The sequence below is a fragment of the Egretta garzetta genome, unplaced genomic scaffold, assembly GCF_000687185.1.
Source record: "Egretta garzetta isolate BGI_Z169 unplaced genomic scaffold, ASM68718v1 scaffold775, whole genome shotgun sequence".
NCBI lineage: Eukaryota > Metazoa > Chordata > Aves > Pelecaniformes > Ardeidae > Egretta > Egretta garzetta.
The window spans coordinates 703,578-726,898 of record NW_009259754.1 but is presented as its reverse complement, the minus strand read 5'-3'; the positions used below and the strand labels follow the sequence as shown (position 1 = coordinate 726,898).

The 23,321-nt window shown below is 43.6% G+C and overlaps 1 protein-coding gene across 1 annotated transcript; it reads left to right on the top strand.

Moving 5' to 3' along the window:
* Positions 1-2,639: 2,639 nt before the first annotated feature.
* Positions 2,640-22,206, top strand: HS6ST1 (heparan sulfate 6-O-sulfotransferase 1). Its single transcript, XM_035894985.1, has 2 exons — positions 2,640-2,674; positions 15,547-22,206. The coding sequence occupies exon 2, from the start codon at positions 15,647-15,649 to the stop codon at positions 16,253-16,255; it is 609 nt and encodes a 202-aa protein (XP_035750878.1). The 5' UTR covers positions 2,640-2,674; positions 15,547-15,646; the 3' UTR covers positions 16,256-22,206.
* The last annotated feature ends 1,115 nt before the right edge of the window (positions 22,207-23,321 follow it).

Here is a 23,321-nt window from a genome sequence, read left to right as displayed (position 1 = left end):
CCAGTGGGAAGACCTTCTCTTCCCAGAGTGAACATTGTGATTCTTTACTGTACTGATTCTTTCAATATTAATTTTCTGGATTAGCAATCCCCTTTCTGTCCCTCTCTACAACTGCTTCGGCCTTTGTTACGTCTGCCGAAAGGAGGATACACATGTAGTAACAGGTACAGTGAGCCCAAGCACGGAGTGGGAGGAATTCACCTTTGGTTTTCTCTGTCTCTGATACATGTCTTTTGTGCCAGCTCTGGCACTTGTCTCTAGGCTGACTGGAATAACAGGATGCACAACAAGCATTGGCCCAGCTTCTCAGAAAGACTTAACAGGGGGAATTTGAACCCCCATACCTGTCTCCCACAGTCGACTGAGAGATGTAGCTTTTCTGCGTTTGAGCTAATTGATGATAAAAAATGTCATCAGGCTAAACAGAGCAAACAAAGGAAGCAGTGCTGGCTGTTCCTGTGATGCTAAACAATTTCCAGATCTTTTGCTTTTGTACGCACCCTCTCTTTGAGACAAAAAAATGAAATACGCCAGGCTGAGATCCCACAGAGTATTCAAAGAAACAGATTGCAATGACCCTGCTACCCTCCAGCTCCCATTGACAAAATACTCAAAGAAAAGATAAATTCTTATGGGAAGAGACAGTCAGGGGATTGAATGACTCAGGGCTGTGGGATATGGAGCCTCATACAACAAGATCACCAGCTCTCATCCATCCCAGGTTGGTAGTGACTGAAAGCCTCTCCAAGCTCAGCAGTTTGCCAGTGTATCTGAAAGAACTAATGGCCTCGGCCCAGCAGATCCCAGTGGGCAGAGACTTATCACAGCATGCTCTAGGGATGTAGATTGCCACAGTCTTATTTCAAAATTTACCAAACACAAGAAACTTTTTCTCTGTGATAATTGTTTTGACAGAGAGACTAAGCACATGCCTGCATTCAAAATGTGATTATTTCAGTAGAGCTGTGCTGATAAACCCCTTTTGGAAGAGAACTCATGCTGGCAAGCATTCCTCTGCCTCTATAACTTAACCCATTTCCCTGGACAGAATAAGCTATACCCACAACTGTATTTATAGCTACCCAAAACTTTTTGCTGGCATTGCTGTTTGGCTGACAATGTTCTTTTATGATTTACTTCTCGCAGTACAGCTATGACAGCAAAACTTTCCCATGTAACCTAAGCCTATGAGGGAGAAAAATCCTGTGTAAATTTTTTGGAGGTAATGTTTCATAGTCAAGCCTGAGGCAGAGACTTAAGCAAAAGGCTCTGTAGATACAGAACTGTAATCTCTCAACGAAAAACCCAGTGCTCCATGGTTACGCATGTGACATCACCCGCAGGCCAGGGTGCACTTCGTATGCAGTGTTTGTGCAAGCAGTGAATACATGCCGTTAAATTGGAAATGTAAATACCAGTGGCAAGTACTGTAAGTCCCTCTGGATGGAAAACTGTGTGTGCAGAGAACTGCCTTGGGAGGACACGCTTGTGCTGGCTCTCATGCTTGGTTATGCCACCCCATCAGCAGCTGCGGTTGGTACCCAGCTGTAGGGTGACGTCAGTCCAGCGTGGGGTGCTGTCAGGTGGCACGCTGACATCTCTGCCTCCAGCCCCAGCAAGGAAACAGAGGCACTCACCGATTCCTGTCCTTGTCCTCCCCCGCCAACCCAATGAAATGAAATTGCACTTGCGGCCTTAATACGTAAGACAACACAAATCCCATGAGAAGGGAAGAAAAATACTGCCATGAGGCAAGCTTCCCCTCTGGCTGGACCAGGCGGGCAGCACTCAGCTGCAGATGGATGGCATTCAGCAGCAGCAGGTGCCATCTAGTGGGAATTGGGCCTCATCCAGCCCCGCAGCCGGGCAGGCTCTCAGGATGACCTGGCTTTTCTCTTTAGCCTGGGATGCTGGGGAGACCTGGCTTTTCCCTTTGCCCTGGGATGTTGGGGTATTCCCAGGCCACAAGAGAAGCAGGAGGAATAGTCCTGCTGTGCGCTTTCTTTGGAGAGATGCAAAGGGGTTTTCTGAGCTGAAAGCAGTGTTTTGGGGGATTGCAGTGTACGCTTTTAAGCACGTAATTGGACTTAGCTGCAGTAGAGCTGCAGAGGAGCTTGCTTGTCTTTCAGCCAGCTAGGACACCTCCAGAGTCCTTCAAATGGAAGGCGAGGCAATAACATTGGCCAATATTAAAAAAAAAAAAAAAAAGTATCTCAAGAATTTATTAATCAAAAAGCTGCTTTTCAAAATCTCATTCAACACATTGCTGCTTTTCTGGTAGTCATAAGTGCTCCTGCTGGCCACAGGGCAAGAGACCTCATTTACCAACCTTAGAAGCAGAAGAACCCATGGTTTGTTAGGGCGTGATATCCCTTCTTCACAGTCCAGGGGTGCTGTCCCTGTGAAATACCCACTTGCTATTTCATTGGACCTTAAATTCACTCAGATTTGCTAACTCTTTCAGCTGCATAATGTATTGATCTGAGGGATCACCCAACCGAGAGAAATCCTGTGGTTGTTGAAGTTTTGAAGACTCAAAACGTCCCTCTGAAGACCTAAACCACAAGTCTGATTTGTGATTCCTGGGAGTGCAGCTAAGAGGAAACAAGAGGATTCCTGTAATCAGAAATAGCTTTGCTATTCCTTGCACCCCTCCCGGCAGTGCCTGGGACAAGTCGGTGTCAGAGACAGGATGCTGGCTGGCCTAGACGGATCAGTGATGGATTTGGAGCAGACCTTTCCAGTGCTGCTCAGCTAATGAATTTTGCAGTCTTTGTTAGCTTCCTTGCTGTGGTGATTCACTTAGGAGAGAAATTGTTTCTGTGACCTAGACCATCACTTTGACAATTCCTCTTGGATATTTCTGTAGGCCTGCTTTAAGTGAACTGTGGCTGCTGAGGCTGGCGGAAAGTACGAGTGCTGTTTGGTATAAAATATCTGCACCTTGTGCTGTGCGCGGTACATATTTTCCTTATCTTTAAGAAACAGTATTAACAAAAGTGTTAATTGCAGGCCAGCTCATGCTATGCTGTTTTCAGGGTCAAGCAAAAGAAGTTTAAACCAAGAGTTAACCTACTGTTTTCAGATCAGTAACTTGTGAAAAAATGTGTAATGATGCCCGTGAAGACTCCCGTTGTGCTGCCAGGAGGAGCTGGTATTGGTTACAGTACCAGCATAATGAATAGCACCCTCTTCGTCGGGCTGCAGCCCTTCCTGCAGCCTCAGCCCAACTTCTGCAGCGTTTTTAAGAGCAAACTCTAGGCACTGCCTTAGGTCTGACGCTGGATGCTGTGCCACGTGCAGAATGCACTGCAACATGGGTTTCTTGATGCTGGCGTGGCCTGTATGAGATCAGTCACTTTTCACTGCATACCCTTTGATGGATTCGTTGCATACAGCTTTTAGTAATGTCTTGATTTCCCAGGAAATAATGTGTTTTAGACAGAAGCCAGGCATCTTGTTACTCCTGCCAGCTGGCAAGGGTATACATACAGATATTTGGTGTCTAATAATTGAACCTGGATATATCAAGGTTGGCAGCGTGTCTTTCAGCTTTAAAGGAAGGGCATTGTTATAGGAAAATGGGATGTTTTCCTGCGCTGAAGACAGGTTTTTCTTCCCCAGCTAATCCTGGTGTCTGCAGCTGCTGTCTAGATATCACCTCCTAAAAGGCAGGGAATGAACTTCTGAACATCTGTAACAGCTACATTAAGTGGCGTGGTTTACTGTAGAATTATGGATGATGATGGCTGGATTACTAAATTGTAAATCCGTCAAAGGCATTCTGATGATAGTCTAAACCATGAGAGAGAGACTCATGCAGGAGGAGACAGTGATTTATCACACCAACTGGTAACACATCCATCCCCAGTCATTTTTATTTATAATTATTTTGAAAATATTTCAACCCTTCATGAAAGTGAATAAAAAAAAAAAGATATCTGTAATGATGATAAAGTTTTGCTGCAATGAAAATTGACACTCCTGCACTGTAATTTCTGGTTATAGGAAAGTGGAGAATAAGGAACTTAAGATATACAAACTTTACAATAAATTAGTGGAACAATTGCCTTTGTTTAATTGTCTTTTACAAGCAAATGAAGGGAGCTTTTTCCTCTTTATTCTTAAATCTATTCCTTTGAAACTGTCTCACACTATCTGTAGTTTTAAACCATTGGTACCCAGGATTTTGAATGCTTAGCAAGTCATCCATTTCCAAGGCATTAGCAACACAGACAGGATTTATTTCAATCTGTGCAGATGATTCTTTGATCCAGGGCTTGCTTAAGTGCATTCCAGTGCAATTAATTAGAAAAACAGTATAAGGCAGTAGCAACTCCAAGTGATCTTAAATGTAAAAGTGACTGATTAGTAGCTCTTCTTCCTTGAGGATTATCTATTTGTTGCTTGACAGCATCTGCTGTTCCTGAGCAAGGGAGAGTCAGTTAATTGAGAAGAGGGAGCTTTGGTACTCTTTGTAAGCCACTAATATGACTATTCAGAAGAAAAGGAGCAGTGTGGGAACCTCTCCCAGCACTAATTTTGTGAAGGAACCGGGTAAATGGTATTAGGACCAGTCAACTCTCTCCTGCCACTAGTATGGCAACATTTAGTTCACATCTGGTTGCTTTGCTGGGCAGTATTCGTTCCCCTTTGCTAGCAGCCCTCCATGGCTCGCAGGCAGCGCGCAGAGGAGCTCTTTGGAAACCAGTGCTTACAACAGCTTGCACTGTGGCTGCTTCCAGGAATGGGCTGCGCTGCTCTTTGTGGTTTTCTTCCTTGGGATGTCTTGTTTCTTGATGTACTCTGGATGGTTGAAAATTAGAATGTTTACTTGTACATCCAGGACATGTCAATCTACTTTCAAATTTCTGTGCATCTCAAGTCTGTTTCCTGAGTCTTCCTGCTCCGATCAATAAAAGTAGCCATCCATCAATTTTTGATTGGAACAAGATTGATCCGCGAGCAACTCATGGGTGTCTGTGTTGTAGTTGCAGCTGCCTGACACAAACATTGCATCCCTTTTGGCTGAGGCAGGCAGGTGCCAAGGAATTCAGTTGTCCTGGATAAGCAATCAATATCTGCTCCTCTGACTACTCTTGCTCCTTTCATCTTCCTGTATGGTTTCTCTATAATTTAATATTCTTCAAGGAGAAATACTTCCTGTCTATCATGCTGCTACACTTCTCTTGAATCCTTCTTGCATCTCACTGCCAGTGGAGATCCTGTGATTCACAAGAGAAGCTGGCTTACAGTTCAAAAGAAGATGCAAACTCTAGCCTATTGGCTTTGTTTGCAGCTGATTCAGATAAAATATCTTTGCATATTGTGTATTACTTCTGCTTTGTCTTTGTGCTATTTCACCTTGCTTCTGGTTTTCTTTTTTCTATGTGGCAATATCCTGATTGTTCTTTCTTCTGCATCCTGAAGTGTGCAGGAATCAAATGCAAATACCTGCTTTATTAGGTAAAATATGCACTTGTTTTATTCATTGTATCCATCTTGACACCTGGGGAGGCTGAATCCCTGGCATTCTCTCTCTTCCCAGGGCAAAGACAGTACAAAGCCGTGCAGGTTTCCCTGCAGTACCAGTGCATCTCTGTCCTGATGACGTGGGGGACTTAAAGTTCAGCCTCCCTGGTGACATGGCAGCTTGCACTGGCAGCTTATTAGGGGACAGCACGTACCCCTTGGAGCTAGAATGAGACCCCAAATGTTTTCCACTTTAACTATTTATTGATATGGTGAAAACTGCTATCTTACGCTACCTATCCAGTGCAAACTGGTCTCTGACACAGAAATGAAAAGGTCAGTGTCTCATTACAGATGTCTCATTACTGTTCTTCAGGGGTTGATTTGTTTCTTGCTTGATTCTAATGCGCCTAACATGCAGGGAGAAACTAAAAAAAATAGTGGGTACAGTACCTTACTAACAATTATGTTATAGTAACTATGGCTGTAATGTGTTACTAAAGTCTGTATTTTGTGTAATGCTAAAATCAATAAAAATTAAATTCTCTGCAATAGAGCAAATAAGTGAAGGGAGTGAAAAAGTTTCTTACGCAGAATGGCAGTGGCTTTTCATCCTGAAATTTCCTACCTTGACGACAGCAGGGGCAATAATAAAAGCAAAAGAATGCAAAGAATAGGCATGGGTTGCCGTCCACATTTCTACCGTCTGTCCTCTGCCAGCATTGATGTAATCCTTCTGGCAGTGAAACTTTCTTTTGCAGTCCGTCAGCATTCAGATGTGCCATTGATTAGTTGGTTTACTAAGGTCACTTAGGAATCACAACAAACCTCCTGAAACTTGGGAAAGGTAATAAATCAAAGGCATTTGATTTGTAACTTGCCGTCATTTTTGGTGCCTTGCTTCAGTAGAAGACAGCAGTCAACACTTCCTAAGCGCCTGATACGAGGAAGGTTATGATGGCGAAAGAAAGCACTTGTTTATAAACGGTGCAAGTAACATAAGCTTTTAATGGGTCCTAGAGGAGTCCAAGGCTCCAGAGGGCTCTGGAATGCCTTCCTCTCCACCCCCATCTGCTCCCCTCACCCTGACCCCTGTTTTTTTTTCCAAGCCTTTGGCCAATTTTCATCACATCTGTCATTTTGAAAAATGAACTGGCGGTTCACTCCTAAGGTCCATAACATGTCGTGTATCTTTTTGTAGATTAACTTGTTTGCAAGAGACAGTGCAACAGGAAATTCTTGTGCTTACACAGCAGCTCAATTTTCTTAAAAAGCAGAGATGTTGTTAAAACTCATAGTCTGTGTCTATTCCGCTAATTGGATATAAAACAGTCATGAGACATGCAGCTGATAGGACCATACTCGTTTCCTGAGTAAATGCCTATTAGTAGTATATTGCTAACAGATCTGAACCGGGGCTGAGTGTGTAACACAAGCAAGTACCAGTACTGCGCAACACTGAGATCTAAGGTAAAAGTGTCCCCTCATTTCATTGATGGGGATAATGATCCTGAAAGTGTCCATTTCTGATGGTTTCAGAGGAATTAATACCCAACCATACCTATCTTGATGCTGTATCTGATTCCAGACATAAAGTGCTCCCTTGTATTACCATATATATCTCATCAGTATGGAACAGTCTGTATCATACTGACACTCCCAAGGTGGGTGTCAAGGCTACCCGTGTCCTCCCAGCTTTCTGACCAACTGCCATCTCACCCATCTGCCCTTGGGGATGACTTACATCCTTTGTACCTCCACTCCAGCTCTGTAGCCTTTGCCAGTATAATTCAGAAGATATATCTACCTAAAAGGAATATATATGTACTAGTATTCCGACTATTGCTTGGTAGACCTACCTTTCTTCACAGGTCAACTTTAAATAGAGACGTCTTACATTGAGCTGTAACTGCGCTGCAGCCACCGTGTGTGCAGAGGCATGTGCAGACACACAACATTATCACTCCTATCAGATTCCAAAATCAAGGCTGGATTGCTGCAGGGTGTCCAGATCGAGCACACAGGTTGCTCTTTTCCTTGGTTTCATGTCTGCAGGTTTCTTCACCACCAGGATGGAGAAGTCTCTCTAGCAATTGTGTTTTTAAAGCTGTGACTCAGAGCCCGCGTGCGTCTTGTAAACACCAAAAAGGGGAGCTTTTGTTTAAAGTTGTTCCAAGTGGATGGAGGGGTGGTTTTTCCTCTTGTGAAATGCCTGAGCTGCTGCTTGCTCTTTTGTCTCCTTCTTCACTGTCAGCTTCTGTTATCTTTTCCACTGCCTTTGCATGAAAGATATGTTGTGTTCGGTACACGCAGGTACACACGCATGAGCTTCACGCTCCATGGCTGGCACTGCAGCATGACTGGTTGTGGTATGATGAAAGGCTGCATCACCAGGATTGTAAAGCATTCAAAATCCTCCACATTTTATGAAATACACAGGGGAAAAAAGAGAGGTGTGGCTTTTCATGCATGCCTACTCACTGTGAAATGATTTTTTTTACTCAGGGTTAAATAGTACTGGTATTTTTAAGTGTATATTTAATGAATATAACACATTTTAACTCCTGCTAAAAGACAGAAATATGTAATAGATTCTGACTCTACAGCTATTTAAATGCAAAAGACTAGACCTAGTAATCTCAGGTTCATTTACACTCTGGAATCTGGTACAGATCTACTGACACCCTCAGCCAGTATTGCTGTAGCTACTGGAATTAGAGTTGACTCTGTTTTTCCATTTTTAATCTGTTCTTCCCCGAGAGATTTTTAGCATAGGATAGGATAGGATAGGATAGGATAGGATAAGGATAGGCTAAGCATAGGATAGGATAGGATAGGATAGGATAGGATAGGATAGGATAGGATAGGAGCTAAACATAGGATAGGGTAGGATAGGATAGTATAGTTCCATTGGAAGGGACCTACAATGATCATCTAGTGCAACTGCAATTCTCCTGGGCAGTAACTGTGAACTGCAATGGCAGCAGGTAAGGCTGCAGCCCCAAAAGCCATATAAATGTTACCAGCTAGAGAAGCATTCTTTTTTTGAGGGGCTGCTGGTGCTCACACCCCATCCTGTGTTTCAGAGGGAAGTAGACATGTCATGGCAGTGAGGATCCAAAGCTCCAAGCTTTTGGAGGTGCTCAGATGCTGGGTTGCTAGGCCAGGGTCTTCCACAGACTACAGAATCTGCTTTGAAACCCCTTTCTTGGGAGTGGAGGACTATATGTTTGTATTAAACTGCATTAAAGCTATCCTGGAAGAACGGCCCTTCTTACTCCCGCATTGCCTTAACAGGAGCACGGGTTGCAGATTATTAGTGGTTTCTTGGAGCTGGTGTGACACGTGGGACTCCACTTTGCATGTGCCCAAGACTAGGATAAGCAGGCGTGTGGCTTCTGGAGCATCTGCACACAGGCATTCATATAGCAGCTTTTTGTTTAAACACTCAGAAATAGAGCCGAATTGTGAAAGGGTGTAGCCTCCCCACAACTCTCCTTCCTTTTCAAGAAGGGGTAGCTGGCCTGAAACACCCAGTTTTACCTGCTGAAACCCACCCTTGTGTATTTGGAAACCTGTGCTTTGGATTGCATCCAGCCAAGAGAGTCTGTGAGAGCTTAAGTTTTCCATTTGGAAGAAAAGCATGGTGGTTTGTCTGTAGTACGAGAGTACTCTCTTCTGCCTCCAACTCCCGAAGCAACCGGAGGGTTGTTTTGAGGGGTTGCTCTCAGTGGGCTGTCAGCGGCATGGCCTAGGTGGTGGGAATTGGCCCGTGGTGAAATCAGACCCTAGGAAGAGTCCCTGAGTGGAGGTCTGGAGGGTGAGCAGAGCCTGTGGAATGGTTGGTTGTTACGTTTCAAAACATCCTATCTTTTAATACAGCGAGTCCCAAGAGCAGAGACCATCAGGCAAAACAAACACAACTGTGCAAAACAAACCCAGTTACCAAAGCAAGCGCTGGCTTGCTGTAAAGACGCCCCCCTCCTTTACTGGAAAAGGAAAACATCGATGTAGGTGTTTACACAGGCTGAGTACTGGAGGATTGGCTTTGCTATTAAGTTTCTTGGCTTTCAGTGTTCTGTGTGGCAACCTTTATTTAAACATAGGGGACAGAAGAGACTTGTTTATTTTGTTTATTTGTTTGTTTGGGGTTTTCTTTCTTTTTCTATGCCTTTTAGAGGGCTGAAGAGTTTATTGTGTGTGAAATGCAGGAAGAGTCTAAATGAACACCAGATGAGAGGAAACAGACTGAGGAAAATTAGGGCTATTTGCTACCAAAGGAAGTAATCATTGTACATATATTAAATTCCAATCTCTAACTGAGAGTGTGGTTTTCTGTGCAAGAAATCTGACTGTAGAGTAAAAAAAAAAAAAAAGGAATATGTGGAGTCTTCCCAAGTTTGAGCTTTCAAAGTGGGGGTTTGGTGTACTGGTGGTAAATAAGGCAGGAGGCAACTTTTACTGAAGCAAGTGCTGAGGTTGGCTGGAGAGTGTTCTGCGCCCCCATGTTTCCCACCGTAGTGGAACGCCATTTTGTGACTCTGTGCAGAAGGGTAAAAGAGATTTTCATACGTCTGTTATTTGTAGGGAACATTTAGTGTGACTTTATAATGAGAATATAAATTCCTTACAAACTTTCATCTGCCACGTTGTCAGCTCATCCACCATTAGAGACGCCTGACTCACCCTTACTTATTATTTACCTGTAAGTCACTGCTGGAACTGCTCCTTTAGGATACATTGTCCATTTTCGGCGGAGATAACCATTACCTAATAATCCCCTTAACTGTCTCTGCAAGGTGAGGGTTCGAGTGGTCGCAGGGGGGCTGCTGGCTGCTGGGGTTGTTCTTTCCTTGGTCCCTGCAGACTAACGGCAGGGTAGGGGCATGTTTTCATTTCACTGGTGGGAGGCAAAATCACTAGTTTTAGTGACAAACTATTTACAGCGAGAGCCAGTATGAATTGAATAAGGACCCTCACAGGGAGGAGTGTGTAATACATGAGCTCGGCTTACAGAGGTGCCTTAAATCAGCCACAAATTTGACATTACTACTTCTTTTAAACAAAACAGAGTGTTTCTCATTCCTGCAAGCTGGCAGACACCCTGTTCGGTTCAGTTACTTCAGCAAGGACATAGAAAGATTTTTTTATTATTTTTTTCTTTGGCAGTAGAAAAACTGTAGCCTGGAGGCATGTTGCTTTGACAGATTGGGGTTATATGGTTGAAGCTGACCTATGCAGCTTCCTTCCCCTTCCCCCTTCTGGCAGGCGGGACGAAGCACGTATGATTGGAAGTGGCTATCCTTATTTTGCTCTTTATCTGATGGAAGGCCACCACAGTAGTCAAGAAGGGCTTGTTATAGATTTTGCTTTTCCTGTGAGGGATGCTTGAAAGCTCAGTGAATAACCTGTAGAAATAAAAAATAAGATATTTTGGCTGTGTGGGAGGGAAACATTTAATCACAGCAAAGAACAGGGGATTGCACAGTCAAATAAGCAGTTCTTGGCAGATTTGAGAGACCAGCAGTAGAAAGAAAGAAGTGTGTATTGAATGGGAGTGTAGGAAAGAATAAATGGAAATGAACTGAAGAGAGATAATAGCATCATATTTAGAATCTGTCACTTTATCAGAATTATGTTGACTGGTTATTAACAAAAGAGAAGGAATTGGTTTTTTAGAGGAAGAAGAGTTTCATTTCCCCTTCATTAGCTGAGGAATCTGCTGACAGGAATTACAGCAGAATATTACTAAATGGGGGGCTTCAGCCACTCCCTCTTGTCTGCCAGAAAGGGTTATTTTTAACCCCAATCTGCTCAGTGACTGCGTTTGCAGCATGGCCCTGCAAAAATAAAAAAACCAACCCAAAACTCTGCCGGCAAAACTAAGGCTGCTTTGTGCTGCTATGTGAGAATGGGAAGGAGAGGTCCGGGGTGGGAATCCTGTAGGGCAGCAGTGCCCCTGACGCCCGTGTCATGAAAACATGCCTCAAGTTAACTATTGTCCTCTGACCTCAATCCATGCTGAAGCAGGGGCTTTGCATAATCATTGAAGGAGACGGTTCCTGCTCCAAAAGATGTTATGTTTTGAATTGCCAAAATAGACAAAGGAGACATTGTCAGCCCTTCCCACATGGGAAACAGAGGCAGAGAGAGTTGTCTGGGGCACATAGGCTAATTTTGACAGAAGGGGTACTTACACTCAAGTTTCCTGAATTCATTTGTGTACTACAACCATGAGATTGCCTTCCTTTCTAATGCTGGATTTTTTTCTTCCTGAAACTTCAGTTCTAATACAGAGTTGTTTATCAAAAACATTGTTTCATTTTGCGGTTTAATAAATAAGCTTTCCTCAGACAAAACTGTGCAGCTTGCATGCAGATCCAAGTTGCGACACTGAAGTTGCAAATGCCCCAGGGAGCTTCAGGTGGATTTTCACGTTGGGACCGCCAGGGACAATAACACAAGGAAAGGCAGAGGTGTGACTTCACCTTCTGCTTTTCCTTGTCCTCCTGGGGATCACAACCCCATGGATATGTAGAAGGGGAGCCTGCAGAAGTAGTAATGCAGTTCTGCCCAGCTTCACAGGGGAAGAAAGAGAGAAGTATCTTTCTAACTAGAATGTCCATTTTTCTTTCTCAAGCTTGTTAACTCCAGGAAGGCCAGTGAGAATTGGCATTGCACGACCAAACTGGGGCTGTTTGGGTTTTTTATGAGGCAGTATTGAGTGGAACCATCTGGGCTAGGAGAAGACCACACTTCTGAAATGAGCCTTTAGGAATAGTTAAGTAGCTGTCTGGGGCACCATGCTGAAAGGAAGGGCACTCACAGCTGCGTGTATTTTATGGGCTTATTTTATCTCTGATGACAAAAGAGAACTTACTAGTCATGTGGTTCCTCATAAATTTCAAGCCACTGCTGACAAGTGGCACTGCCTATGTTCTCCACCACGCTGGCACAAAGTTCCCCCGACTTTCTGTCTCGCCATGTTAATAACACTGCTAATGGGTGATGCTTTAGAGAGATAGCTAACTTAGTGGCAATCCCAAGTTACAGTTCGACAATGGAAACTTCGTATCTTAAGAACCTTGGGTGAATAATTCCACGGTCATCCATCTAATATCAAAGTGGCTCATCTCTCTGGTTCCTGAGGCTCCAGTCTTCCTAAAGGTGTGCTGTTCACTTTCCCGAGAGCTGAGTGAATCTGCAGCGCTGCAACCTTCTAGAAAGCTAAATGCAGGTTTGGGAGCATAACTGTCAGTATGTCAGTGGTGCACCTCAGCTAAGGCAGTTTAAGCTGTTCTTTTGCATTCCAGTCTCGCTTTGTTTTGTTTTTTAATTTATGCCCTTTTTGGGGGCAGCTTCCTAAAGTACCTCAAGGGGCCTGGTTCCGTTGCCTGTATTTCAGTTTTCAAAGAGGTATCTTGTTTCCGTGTTAGGAGGCCAGCTCTCCTCCTTCAAATACTTTTCTACGTGACAGACCTGCAAAGGGGCACATCAAATTTGGTATAATTTAAAAAAATGTAACCTATTTTACTATGCTTTCTATTCAGTGAGATGAATCTTAGAGATCGCTCGTGGTAAAATACATACCAGTGCATCACCTCAACTAAACTAATAGCTCTTATAGTGCAGGTGTGCAGAAAGAAATACTTGCTCCTTCCCCTCTTTTCAATCTATGTCCCCTTGAAGCTGTCTCTGTTTCAAAGAACCCTAGAAGCTTTGCATGATATTTATTAATCTGATTTACTAATAGACTCCTAAAGTTTAAACAGAGATACGGGAAGAAAAGACAAACTGGACGCAGACTTACAGCAATCAGATTTACACCAGCTCTGCCACAGACACCCATTTGACTTCATGCACATCATGTAATATTTGTGGTTCCCCTGTCTACAAAATGCAAATACTAATTCTTCTTTTTTTCCCTACCCATGCTTGTATAGATCTCAGGTTTGGACAGGAATCAGCTCCTCTTCTATCTCTGGATGCCTCACAAATGAGTCCCTGATCTTAGGTGAAACTTCTAGTTGCTTCTGGAAGCCACATAATAATAATTGGGCTTCAACCTGTTTCAGGAAAAAAGGCAACCTTTGGATTACATCGGTGTAAATAAAAAGTCCACTACAGTTCACAAGTCAAAAAATGCTGGTAGTGTTTAGCGTCAGTGTCTGTCGCTTGAACATCTGGCATTCATCATTGCTTTCCTTTTCCTTCCACTGTCATATTTTATCCCCATCTGTTAGAGGTTTCTTAGCACTGTCTATATAAATTATAGCTGCATCTCAGTCTGGGTAGTTGAATCATTACAGGCTGCAATGTAAATGAAGGAAAAAAGAGGTAAATATAAGGGAGGTATTGCTCTTATGCACTCTGCTCCCCTTCCTTCTCCCGTCTCCCTGTACACAGACAGTACTAGACAGTAGTACTAGACAGTGGGATACCCCCGCTATGAAGAGAGATGGAAAAGTTTCCAAAAATAGCAAATGTTTTTACCAGCCCTAGTTCTGAAGGTAGAAAGCAGGAGAGGAGTTGGAGCCAGAGTGGACACCCACTGCCATTGTTGGAAAGACCTAAATTTACTGCTTTGGAACAACCCTTCAGCAAGTTAATAATAAATTGGGAAAGCAAACATTCCTTAAAATCAGACTTCCCGGGCAATGTCTTTGATGTATTTTCTTAAAATTAAATTACTCTTATTGCAGTAATTTAGGTTACTGCTAGGAATAATAATATTGAAGGTGTTAGGAAAATATGGGTGTGTTAATATTAACCACAGCAAATTTTTTTTTTTTTTTTTTTTTTCTCAAAAAGCTGTGCCATGCCCTCATAACAGCCGCCCCATCCAGCTCTCTCAACCCATGCCAGCAGGACAGCGAGCCATAGCAGCATTCCAAAGATGCATTTCTGGTGGGGGAATGAATCCACCACCACCCCTACACAAAGTACTTCCAGTAGCATGTGCCCAGTACCCTGCCGAAGCCAGGTGCTCCCGTTTGCACAGGGTCACACAGCCCCATGCGCTGGGAGCACATATGGATTTAATTCCCTGCCAGCTTTAGCAACTAGAGAAGGTATTTCCTTGTTCTAGAAACACTTGGAGACACCGTAGTCCCACACTACGGGAAGTTAGTGAAAAAAGGCCCATTTCTCTCTGTCTGGAGAGGGTCGTTGCAGAGTGCCATCACTGTCAATCCCAGAACTTTATCCAGGCTCAAGGTAGGCTGAAGCTGGAGGGTCTCTCTGTACAAGACAGCTGTTGTGTTTTAGTTCAAGGGACAGCTCATATTGTTGGGGACTTTGTTATACTTGGAACAGCAAGGATGACCCGTGTCACTATGTGTGTACCTCCTGATTGTCTTGCTTCTCCCTCCTTTTTAGTCTTGTATATCAAAAGTATGTTTGAATTGACAGCAGATTAGCTGAAATGAGAACAAACTGGTGCTGCTATTGCTGGTTGTCAACTCTTTGCTTTCTCTTTCTACAAAACATATTGCATTCCTGATTTCCCGTTACTTTTCACTTATGTTCCTGTGGTGTTATCCTGCTACTTGGTGCAGGCTCCCAGGTTTCAGCTCAGCAACCAGATCAGTCAAGCAGTAGATGTCTTGGTCTGCATCTGCACAGAGTGAAAACGATAGGCACAGCTCATAAAGAGCGCAGTTGCTAGGCTGTCCTGCAGAGCAAGTCCTGGCTGATTCAGAGGGCACGTTGTCTTGTGAAAGGCCAGGCAGTCCCTAAAGTCACAGTTGCTCTCTGAAGTTGGTAGATCAGTTGAATCCTGATGATTTGTTCTGACATTACAGTCTGTTGCTGGAAATGGATGTCCCAGTGAAAGCTTTACTACTTGGCAAGACTAAAATGGTGGGCAATGTGAAAGTGAAACACAGGTCTAATGTTGCACAAACTACTTTGCATGAGATATTGCAAGAAGAAAATAATCCAAGAATACAGTGGAACAGATGCTGTGATGTTGATTTACTCTTGTCTTTTTGATATCTGCACTTGATCTCAGTTTGCCAAGCATCTTTCTTGTTACTAGCAGAATGTTTATTTTATTTTCTCTTCTTCTTGTAGAAAATTTTACTACATCACACTGCTGAGAGACCCTGTATCTCGTTACCTCAGCGAATGGCGTCATGTCCAACGAGGAGCTACTTGGAAGACCTCCTTGCATATGTGTGATGGCAGGACACCGACTCCTGAAGAGCTGCCGTCGTGCTACGAAGGCACGGACTGGTCAGGCTGCACACTGCAGGAGTTCATGGATTGCCCATATAATTTGGCCAACAACCGCCAAGTGAGGATGTTGGCCGACTTGAGCTTAGTGGGCTGCTACAACATGTCTTTTATCCCAGAGAACAAGCGAGCACAGATCCTGTTGGAGAGCGCAAAAAAGAACCTCAAAGACATGGCCTTCTTCGGCCTGACAGAGTTCCAGAGAAAGACTCAGTACCTGTTTGAGAGAACTTTTAATCTGAAATTCATCCGGCCCTTTATGCAGTACAACAGTACCAGGGCAGGAGGGGTGGAGGTGGATAATGACACCATCCGGAGGATTGAAGAGCTCAATGACTTGGACATGCAGCTCTATGACTATGCAAAGGACCTCTTCCAACAGCGCTACCAGTACAAACGGCAGCTAGAGAGGATGGAGCAGAGGATAAAGAATCGGGAAGAGAGGCTTCTTCACCGGTCCAATGAAGCACTTCCCAAGGAAGAGACGGAGGAGCAAGGACGCTTGCCCACTGAGGACTACATGAGCCATATTATAGAGAAGTGGTAGCCTAGGCAGACTTTTATATTAATGTTATTCTAGGGTTTCCATATAAAAGATCATGGAAGTAAAAGTACAAAAACAACAAAAAATATTTTATTTAAAAGCAAGTCTGTAAAACAGAAGATAGATTGCTTCCTTAAGCATTGGGTCTTTTTACTGTTTCTTACAAGACCGATGAGATTCTTAAAAAAAAAATAAATACATAAAAATAAAAAAGGGGTCAACATTATAATGCAGAGGTGAAAAATGCACAAATGCAGTTACCCGCTCTTAAGGCCAAATACAAAAGAATGTTTCTTATCCTCACAATTCAAACACAAATGGCAGAAGTAGGATTTTAAAAACCTGTTTATCCCCTGAGCATAATGATACAAAGATACAGAACTAAACCCCAAGGAAACTGAGGTTTTCTTTTGTGGGTGTTTTTGGAGGTGGGATGGCAATTGCATTGCTTGTAAGTAAATGATAACGGTGACTAAGCTGAGGGTGTGCTCTCCTGGCAGGCTGTGATCTGAGCAGAAGGGTGGTCACTTTGTTTCAGCTGGCAGCCACTGCCAGAAAGTAGAGCACCATAAAAACAGAAGATGACAACAAACATCAGAGGATGAGAAACATTAAAGCAAATTGACTATGGCCTAGGATATCTACTTAGCACAGTGGTTTTGATACATTGCACTGGTATCACATACACATGCGCAACTTCATCACAAAAATAATAGGCAATTCATGCACAGAGCTCCCACATTCATTTCACAGGCAGGTCCCAAAAGAAGTTAAAAGCCGACCAAATTCCACATAGGCTCAAACATCCACTCACATGCCATCCCGTCACCCTACACAACTGCCACTCATGCCTTCATCAGTATTATACATTAACAGCACATGAAAACCCTATCCTACATACTAAAAAGAAGCAAGAAGAAGTTAAATAGCATTACTCCCGCATAGATCTGCACGACAAGTTCCAGGAAGACCCTGCAAATAATCAGTCATTAATGGCAACATGATCAGAGGGTGGTTTTGTTTTGTTTGTTGCTATGTGAAATACTGAACTAGAACAAGCATTCAGACGTACCCATATCTGTATTTTTTTCAGTTATTTTTACTTGCCTTTATTGAGAGATAGTGGGCATCAGCCTGCTTCCAGTGAAGTCACTCGAACTGATTTAAGAGGGAACATGATGAGGCTCTCTTCCAGAGCTGTGAAAATTTCTGACTATGGGTCTGAATTAATTATGAGACAGTGCACATTGTCTTTTGGCAGAGTGCCTGTTCTGCAGCTCTTACTTTAAATGAACAAGCTGTGTTCATAAAACTGGAAAGGGGAATCATGGATAATGTTTTTTTAGTCTCAGACCACTTTCAAAGCAGAACTCTTTCAATGCTGTTTTTTAGGGACTCATGCAAGTTTAATCCTCCAGTGTGGTGACGGTCTAACCAGGTTCTGCTTACTGACTTTTGAGTCATAGAACAACAATGACTTCTCTAATTCCTCTTCCCACTCACCAAATTAAAGTATGGCTTATTTTCTTGCTGTTGCAAGCATTTCTTTGTTTGGCTGGAAGCATGGAAATGAAGTAGTTTTTGCCTGTTTCATGTCTCAGCCCATTATTACTCAGCCTGTAAGACCTGAACCAGCTATTGTTTAGGGTAAACTATGAACCAAATGGAATATGATTTGATTTTCAAAGGCCATGTTAACTGTGGATCAAATATAGCATTGAAATCACCAGGGGAGAGGCAGGGAGCTGATGCATTCAGATTTAGCATGTTGTTTTTACAGTGTCCCTTTCCCATCACACGAATCCACTGAAGTGCTGCTTGTTTTGTATTTTAATTTGCTCGCTCTGCCTCTGTACACAGTTTCCAACAGTTTCAAATTCAGACTGGGTTTTGCAAAAGAGGTAGCTGCCCTAAGCAGAAGAGCTGCCTTGTTTCTTCTGTGTACACCCTGGGGGATACACCTTGCTTTTGGAGATGTTCTTCTCCAGAAGAGTGAAGATGACGAAAAACTTAAGAACAGAAAATACAAACAGCACTTGGGGCTCAAATACAGCCCCATTACACCCCCAATCCAAAGTCGAAGGATGGCTTTCCTATTGATTTGGATTAATTTTGATCGGGTCTGCATCCTGGTGCTGCAAAGTGCCCAAGCACATGCTCATCCATCTACAAGCACAGTGGGACGTTGTTACCCCTGCATTTGGCTAGTACTGGTATTTGCTAGTGGTGTTGCTGTCTTTAAGGTTCTGCCACAAAATGACCCCTGTTCCCAGAGATGTGTCGCTTGGCCATAAGCATTTTCTCCTATAGCTGGAAAGTGGGAAGCAAAATTAAGCTATTTTCTGTTACTGGCTTGGGGGCAGAAGGTATTACAAATCCATTTGCTCATCTCTGAATTCCAAGACTGGGGGGAGCTATGTCTGCTAGTTCCCAGCGCTTTTATGTGTTGCTGTAACTAAAGAAAACATTTATATTTTAAAAATGCAATTTTACAGGCTGTTTACCCACAAAACCAATACACAGGATATAAAAAGCAACTGTTTTATATGCACAGTTTCCAGCTTTCCCCAAAGGCTTTTCACTGTGCGTCCTGCGTTATGGATCCATAATGCACAAATGGTTACTGCAGCTAATCCATATTTGAGGTGCACATTGGCGCAGCTCCGGCAGGGCTGTGGGGGAACGCCCAGGCAGGTCTGGGTGTGCCAGCACTGACGTCTGAGAGCCATTCTGTACCGAAGGCCAAATTCTGCCCCTCAAAGGGGGACAGTAAACGGGATGGTGTATGATTAGGACTGGCATAATTTGGCCTGGTTTGTCTGAGTTGGTTCTGTGTTGTGGGCTCTGAGTAACCAGCTGGATTTTAATGGATCTATCTGCAGCATTCTCTAAATCAGAGGCAGCCTCTGACCCTAGAAGCATGTCAGTAGAAGACCTTGTTCCAACATTTTCTTTGTAATATATTACAGTAACAAGTAAAAGAAATGAATCTTGAAAACTGTCTTGTTAACAGTTTCACTTCAACCCACAAAAGGAGGGCTGACCTCAGCTTAGCGCTGAGGCAGAAATTTCTAGATTCAAATCCTGCACCCAACAAATGCCTCGGTTTCTCCACCTGTACATTGGGAATCACAAATTTACGGACTTTAAGGAGGTACTCCAAGGTATGAGAAGTATTTGGCATTTTGAAACAGATTCTAAGTATAGGAAATTAAGAGAATGACCCAAAAGCCATCACTCGCCCTGGCTGCTCTGCTGGTCTGTTTACGGCTGTAGGCCATGCTTTAATTTATTGAAAGTGCTGTGTGCCAGAGCATGGGTTGCAGGACACACCTGGCACTACTTTCTTCCTTTGGTGGGTTTAATGGAACTTTTTTAACATAATGTGAATGTAGTTTTTTGTGATTTATATGTACTACAGTTTGAAGTGGTACAATTTCTTTTATTTTTAGGACTGATTATTTGATGCTACAATAACATGAAAAATGTATGTGTAGTTTTAAAATGAATGGAGAGCAACGGCTTTAAGGCACTCCGGCAGAAGTAGTGGCCAGATAGTACATTCTTGCTCAATATGTGCCCCTTTCTTCCAAAATGTTTTTTTCCTGTGACTTCCAGATGCACTGAGACCTTCTTCACTACATAAAGTTTCTTCATGGGGCCCGGCAATGCATCATGATCCAGGTCAGGATAGGTGAGTGCTGGGTACAGGGAGGCCAGGCACAAGATTATGACCTGTCTCTTACTGGTTGGTGAGGCAATTGCCCTTGAATTCAGATTTTACCTGGTCCTCTGATACTCAGATGCTTGTCCATCCCATGGTTCCAGGGACACCCTGTGAAAAGCCTTACAAAAGCTGGGGCTGTGTAAGGGTTTATACAGTCAGCAGTGCTAGTGTGAGTGAGCATTTTGGACAGGCAGATATGTGGTACCAGGCCAAGGATGATGGCTCTTAGCCTCTGCCATCTTACACTGTGCTGACCCTTGCACATCCGCAAACAAGGGTTATGCTCGGGGGTTTCTGCTTTGGGAAGGTGGAAACGCCAAGGCATGCTGCACTGCTGAGAAGAAGGAGGTCTTTTCTTGCTTTTAGCCACCTGAACAGTGTTAACTTCACTGCTTGGTAGGTGTAGTTGCTGAATAAACCCTGTTATTGCTCATTTGTCTCATCCCAGCTAGCTCTGTGGAAGGAGTTTGCCTCCTACTCCAAAGTTTCCCAGACAGTCAGATGCCACCTTGTACCCTACCCAGGTCACAAAATGCAGGACTGACTGGTAAGGTTGCAGCCCCAGGCTGTCATGGAGTTCAAAGTCATCATCAACAAAAAAAAAAAACCTCTTGACAAAGGATCAGTGTGAATTTCTGGCCTGCCTGAATTTCTCCCTCCGTGCCCAACACTTAAGAATAAATGGGGAGCACTTCAGGTTGATGTTTTTTCCACCCCATAGTCCCTTACTTACTTACAAAACTGGGATGGCAATGGAAGCAGCATAAAGAAGATCCCAACAAGCTTTTGAATTCTCTATCCCAGGGCTGTCCTGTAGGAGCAGAAAGGGCAGCACAATTGCTGAGGATACGAGCAAGGCAAAAGGGCCACCACAGTGGCGGGATGGGCAGATGCCAGTTAGGAAGTTTTCCCTCTGAGCCCCTCAAATCACTTCACAGAGACCACTGAGCAGCTACAGAAGGTATTGACCAACGTCACAGAATAAGGCCTGACCAAGATTCATATCCTGGCGTTAAAATCTTCTCTAGCTTCTTATTGACCTTTAGTGTTACTGAGACCCTCCCATACCCTGTAGAATTTTGCAAACGTCACAAAAATGGGTAACGCTATGGGAATTTGCAACTCAGACTATGCTAAATGTTTTATTTCCAGGGCTGTACCTTGGAAGGCACCTCATACTATCTGCTGGATGCAAATCACAGGGCTGGCTGCATTATCTTTTCTTCTTGTTTTCACTAATATTAGCAGATCACGTTCCAGAGGCATAAGTGAATGCAGGATTCACTGCCTGACAGCAGTAGAGCCAAGCCTAAAGCACAGGTCAGTTAGCAGCAGTTCAGGTAAACCAGCGAGCAGCCGAGCTCATCTCTGCACACACAATCCGAGCGATCTGTGGGTGTTTGTTTTGCCCCATCCAGAGTTCTGCCAAGGTGAATGCAGTCCTGATAAGCACAGGGGTATTAAAGCCTGTAAAGCCTGTATTGTCCCAGCTCCAGGTGGCTTTCTCTGTAATTTTTAGCCATGCAAGCTGAAAAAAAAAACAAGATTTGCAAATGAGTCTGTCTCATCCCTCAAAGCCCCACAATTCCCCCTCCCCGTTTTCTCCCAGGTGTCAATTCTGCAGACTGGATTGAGAGAGTTGTACTATAATGAATAATTTTATATTCAAATGGTTTACTGAGCACGATTTGTTTTGTACATATTGGAATATGATTTAACTTATTTTTATTGCCCCTTTTCATCTTTTTATTCATAAGGAGAAGACAAAAATCCCCACCCTCTCTCAATGTGAAGTTCCTCTGTGTTTGTGTGTAGTCTGCCAGGCAAACACGCAACATCCACACGATTTCTCACCATCCCTACTGGTGTCTGATTTTATTTTTCATTGTCATTTGGTTTTGTCTGAGGCTTTGCTTATATTGCCTCTTCCGTCCTCTCTGCTGCACGGTCTGCACAGGGAAGGGAAAGGGCAATGCAGGCAGCACTTTCATTTTGTTTCTCCTCCCTTTCTTGGGTGCTTTACCTACCAAGGAACGCAGTTCTTTACTTGTAGGAGTTGTGTGACTGAGGGTAAAAAAATAAATACAACTGTCCCCCCACCCGCCTTCCATCCTCCGTATTGTAGATCAAACAGATTCAGCTTCTCCGAAAGTGATTGTGGCTGGAGTCATTCCATTGGGCTGAATGTGTATGGTTTGCACCTTTCTTTCCACATCAGGAACTTAAAAACAACAAAAAATAAAGGACAACTCTTTAACTTGAGCCAAGTAACACTTAAAGCTTTATATATTTATTTATAGCATCTTACAAAAAGTGCTAAAAGGTTTTTTCTTTTCTTCCACAAGAAAAATTGGATTAAAAAAATAATCATCTAATTGTTTTTGTCTAGATCAAGAATGAATGTTAGCAGATGAAATAAACCCTAAAACTATGAGCATCTGTCGTGTGTGTTGTCCTTGCATTGGCCTCTGGATGCTGTTTCAGTGTAATATGTTTTGCCTTCCTGTATTACAGAGAGATGAAGCTGCCAGTGCAGTTGATGGAGAATATTTGTTTTCTGCTAAAAAAAACAGACTCCTAACACAGAAATATTCAAGCAGAAACTGCAGTCTGTTTATTCCAATTGTTACATTTGAGCCAACATTACAAAAAGCCCTTAAACCTCCTATCATCTTTAATAAATTAATTACCCTTAATACTATAGAGTCCTCCGTTTTCTTTTTCACAGTCACTGCAATGAACAGATTTGCAGGCAATAAATGGTGGTCACTATACCAGATATTACAGAATAATTAACAGAAGGGGTTTTGTTTTACGTTCAGAGGTACTTTCACCAAATGCAACCTGTGAAAACGTCCTCCAGCTACAGGCCGAAATAAGCCGTGCTCCTTTGGTACACGGAGAGGTAGAAGTTAGGAGTAAGAGAACGATGATACGAGCGCTTCATGGTACCCGAAGCGAGACTCGCGAGGTGTTACGCCGCGCCACGAGCCTGCTGCAGAAGAAGCCCTCGTGGCCCGCTCCTCCGGCTCGCGGCCCTTTGCCGGACCGAGGTGACCGTGCCTCCATCGAACTGTCGGATTTAACCTGCCATTGACGCCGCCTCCTAACCCTTACTGCTGCTGAAAAAGGAGCCGCGCTCCAAAGGAACGGGGTTTTTATTAACCTGCTTTCGTTTACTTTAGAGTGAGAACCGAGCTCCGCTCGACGCCGCTCGCAAGGGCAGAAAATTCCCGAAGCACCGGGAGCCCCGCTGAGCCGCGCGCGGCGGTGCCGCCCCTCAGCCTTAAAATGGCGGCGGCGGCGCAATGGCGTCGTCTCGCTCCTCCGCCTCCTTCCCTC

What these genes read in the sequence shown, in the direction of transcription:
- HS6ST1 (XM_035894985.1), top strand. Translation starts at nt 15,647, where the DNA reads ATGTGTGATGGCAGGACACCGACTCCTGAAGAGCTGCCGTCGTGCTAC.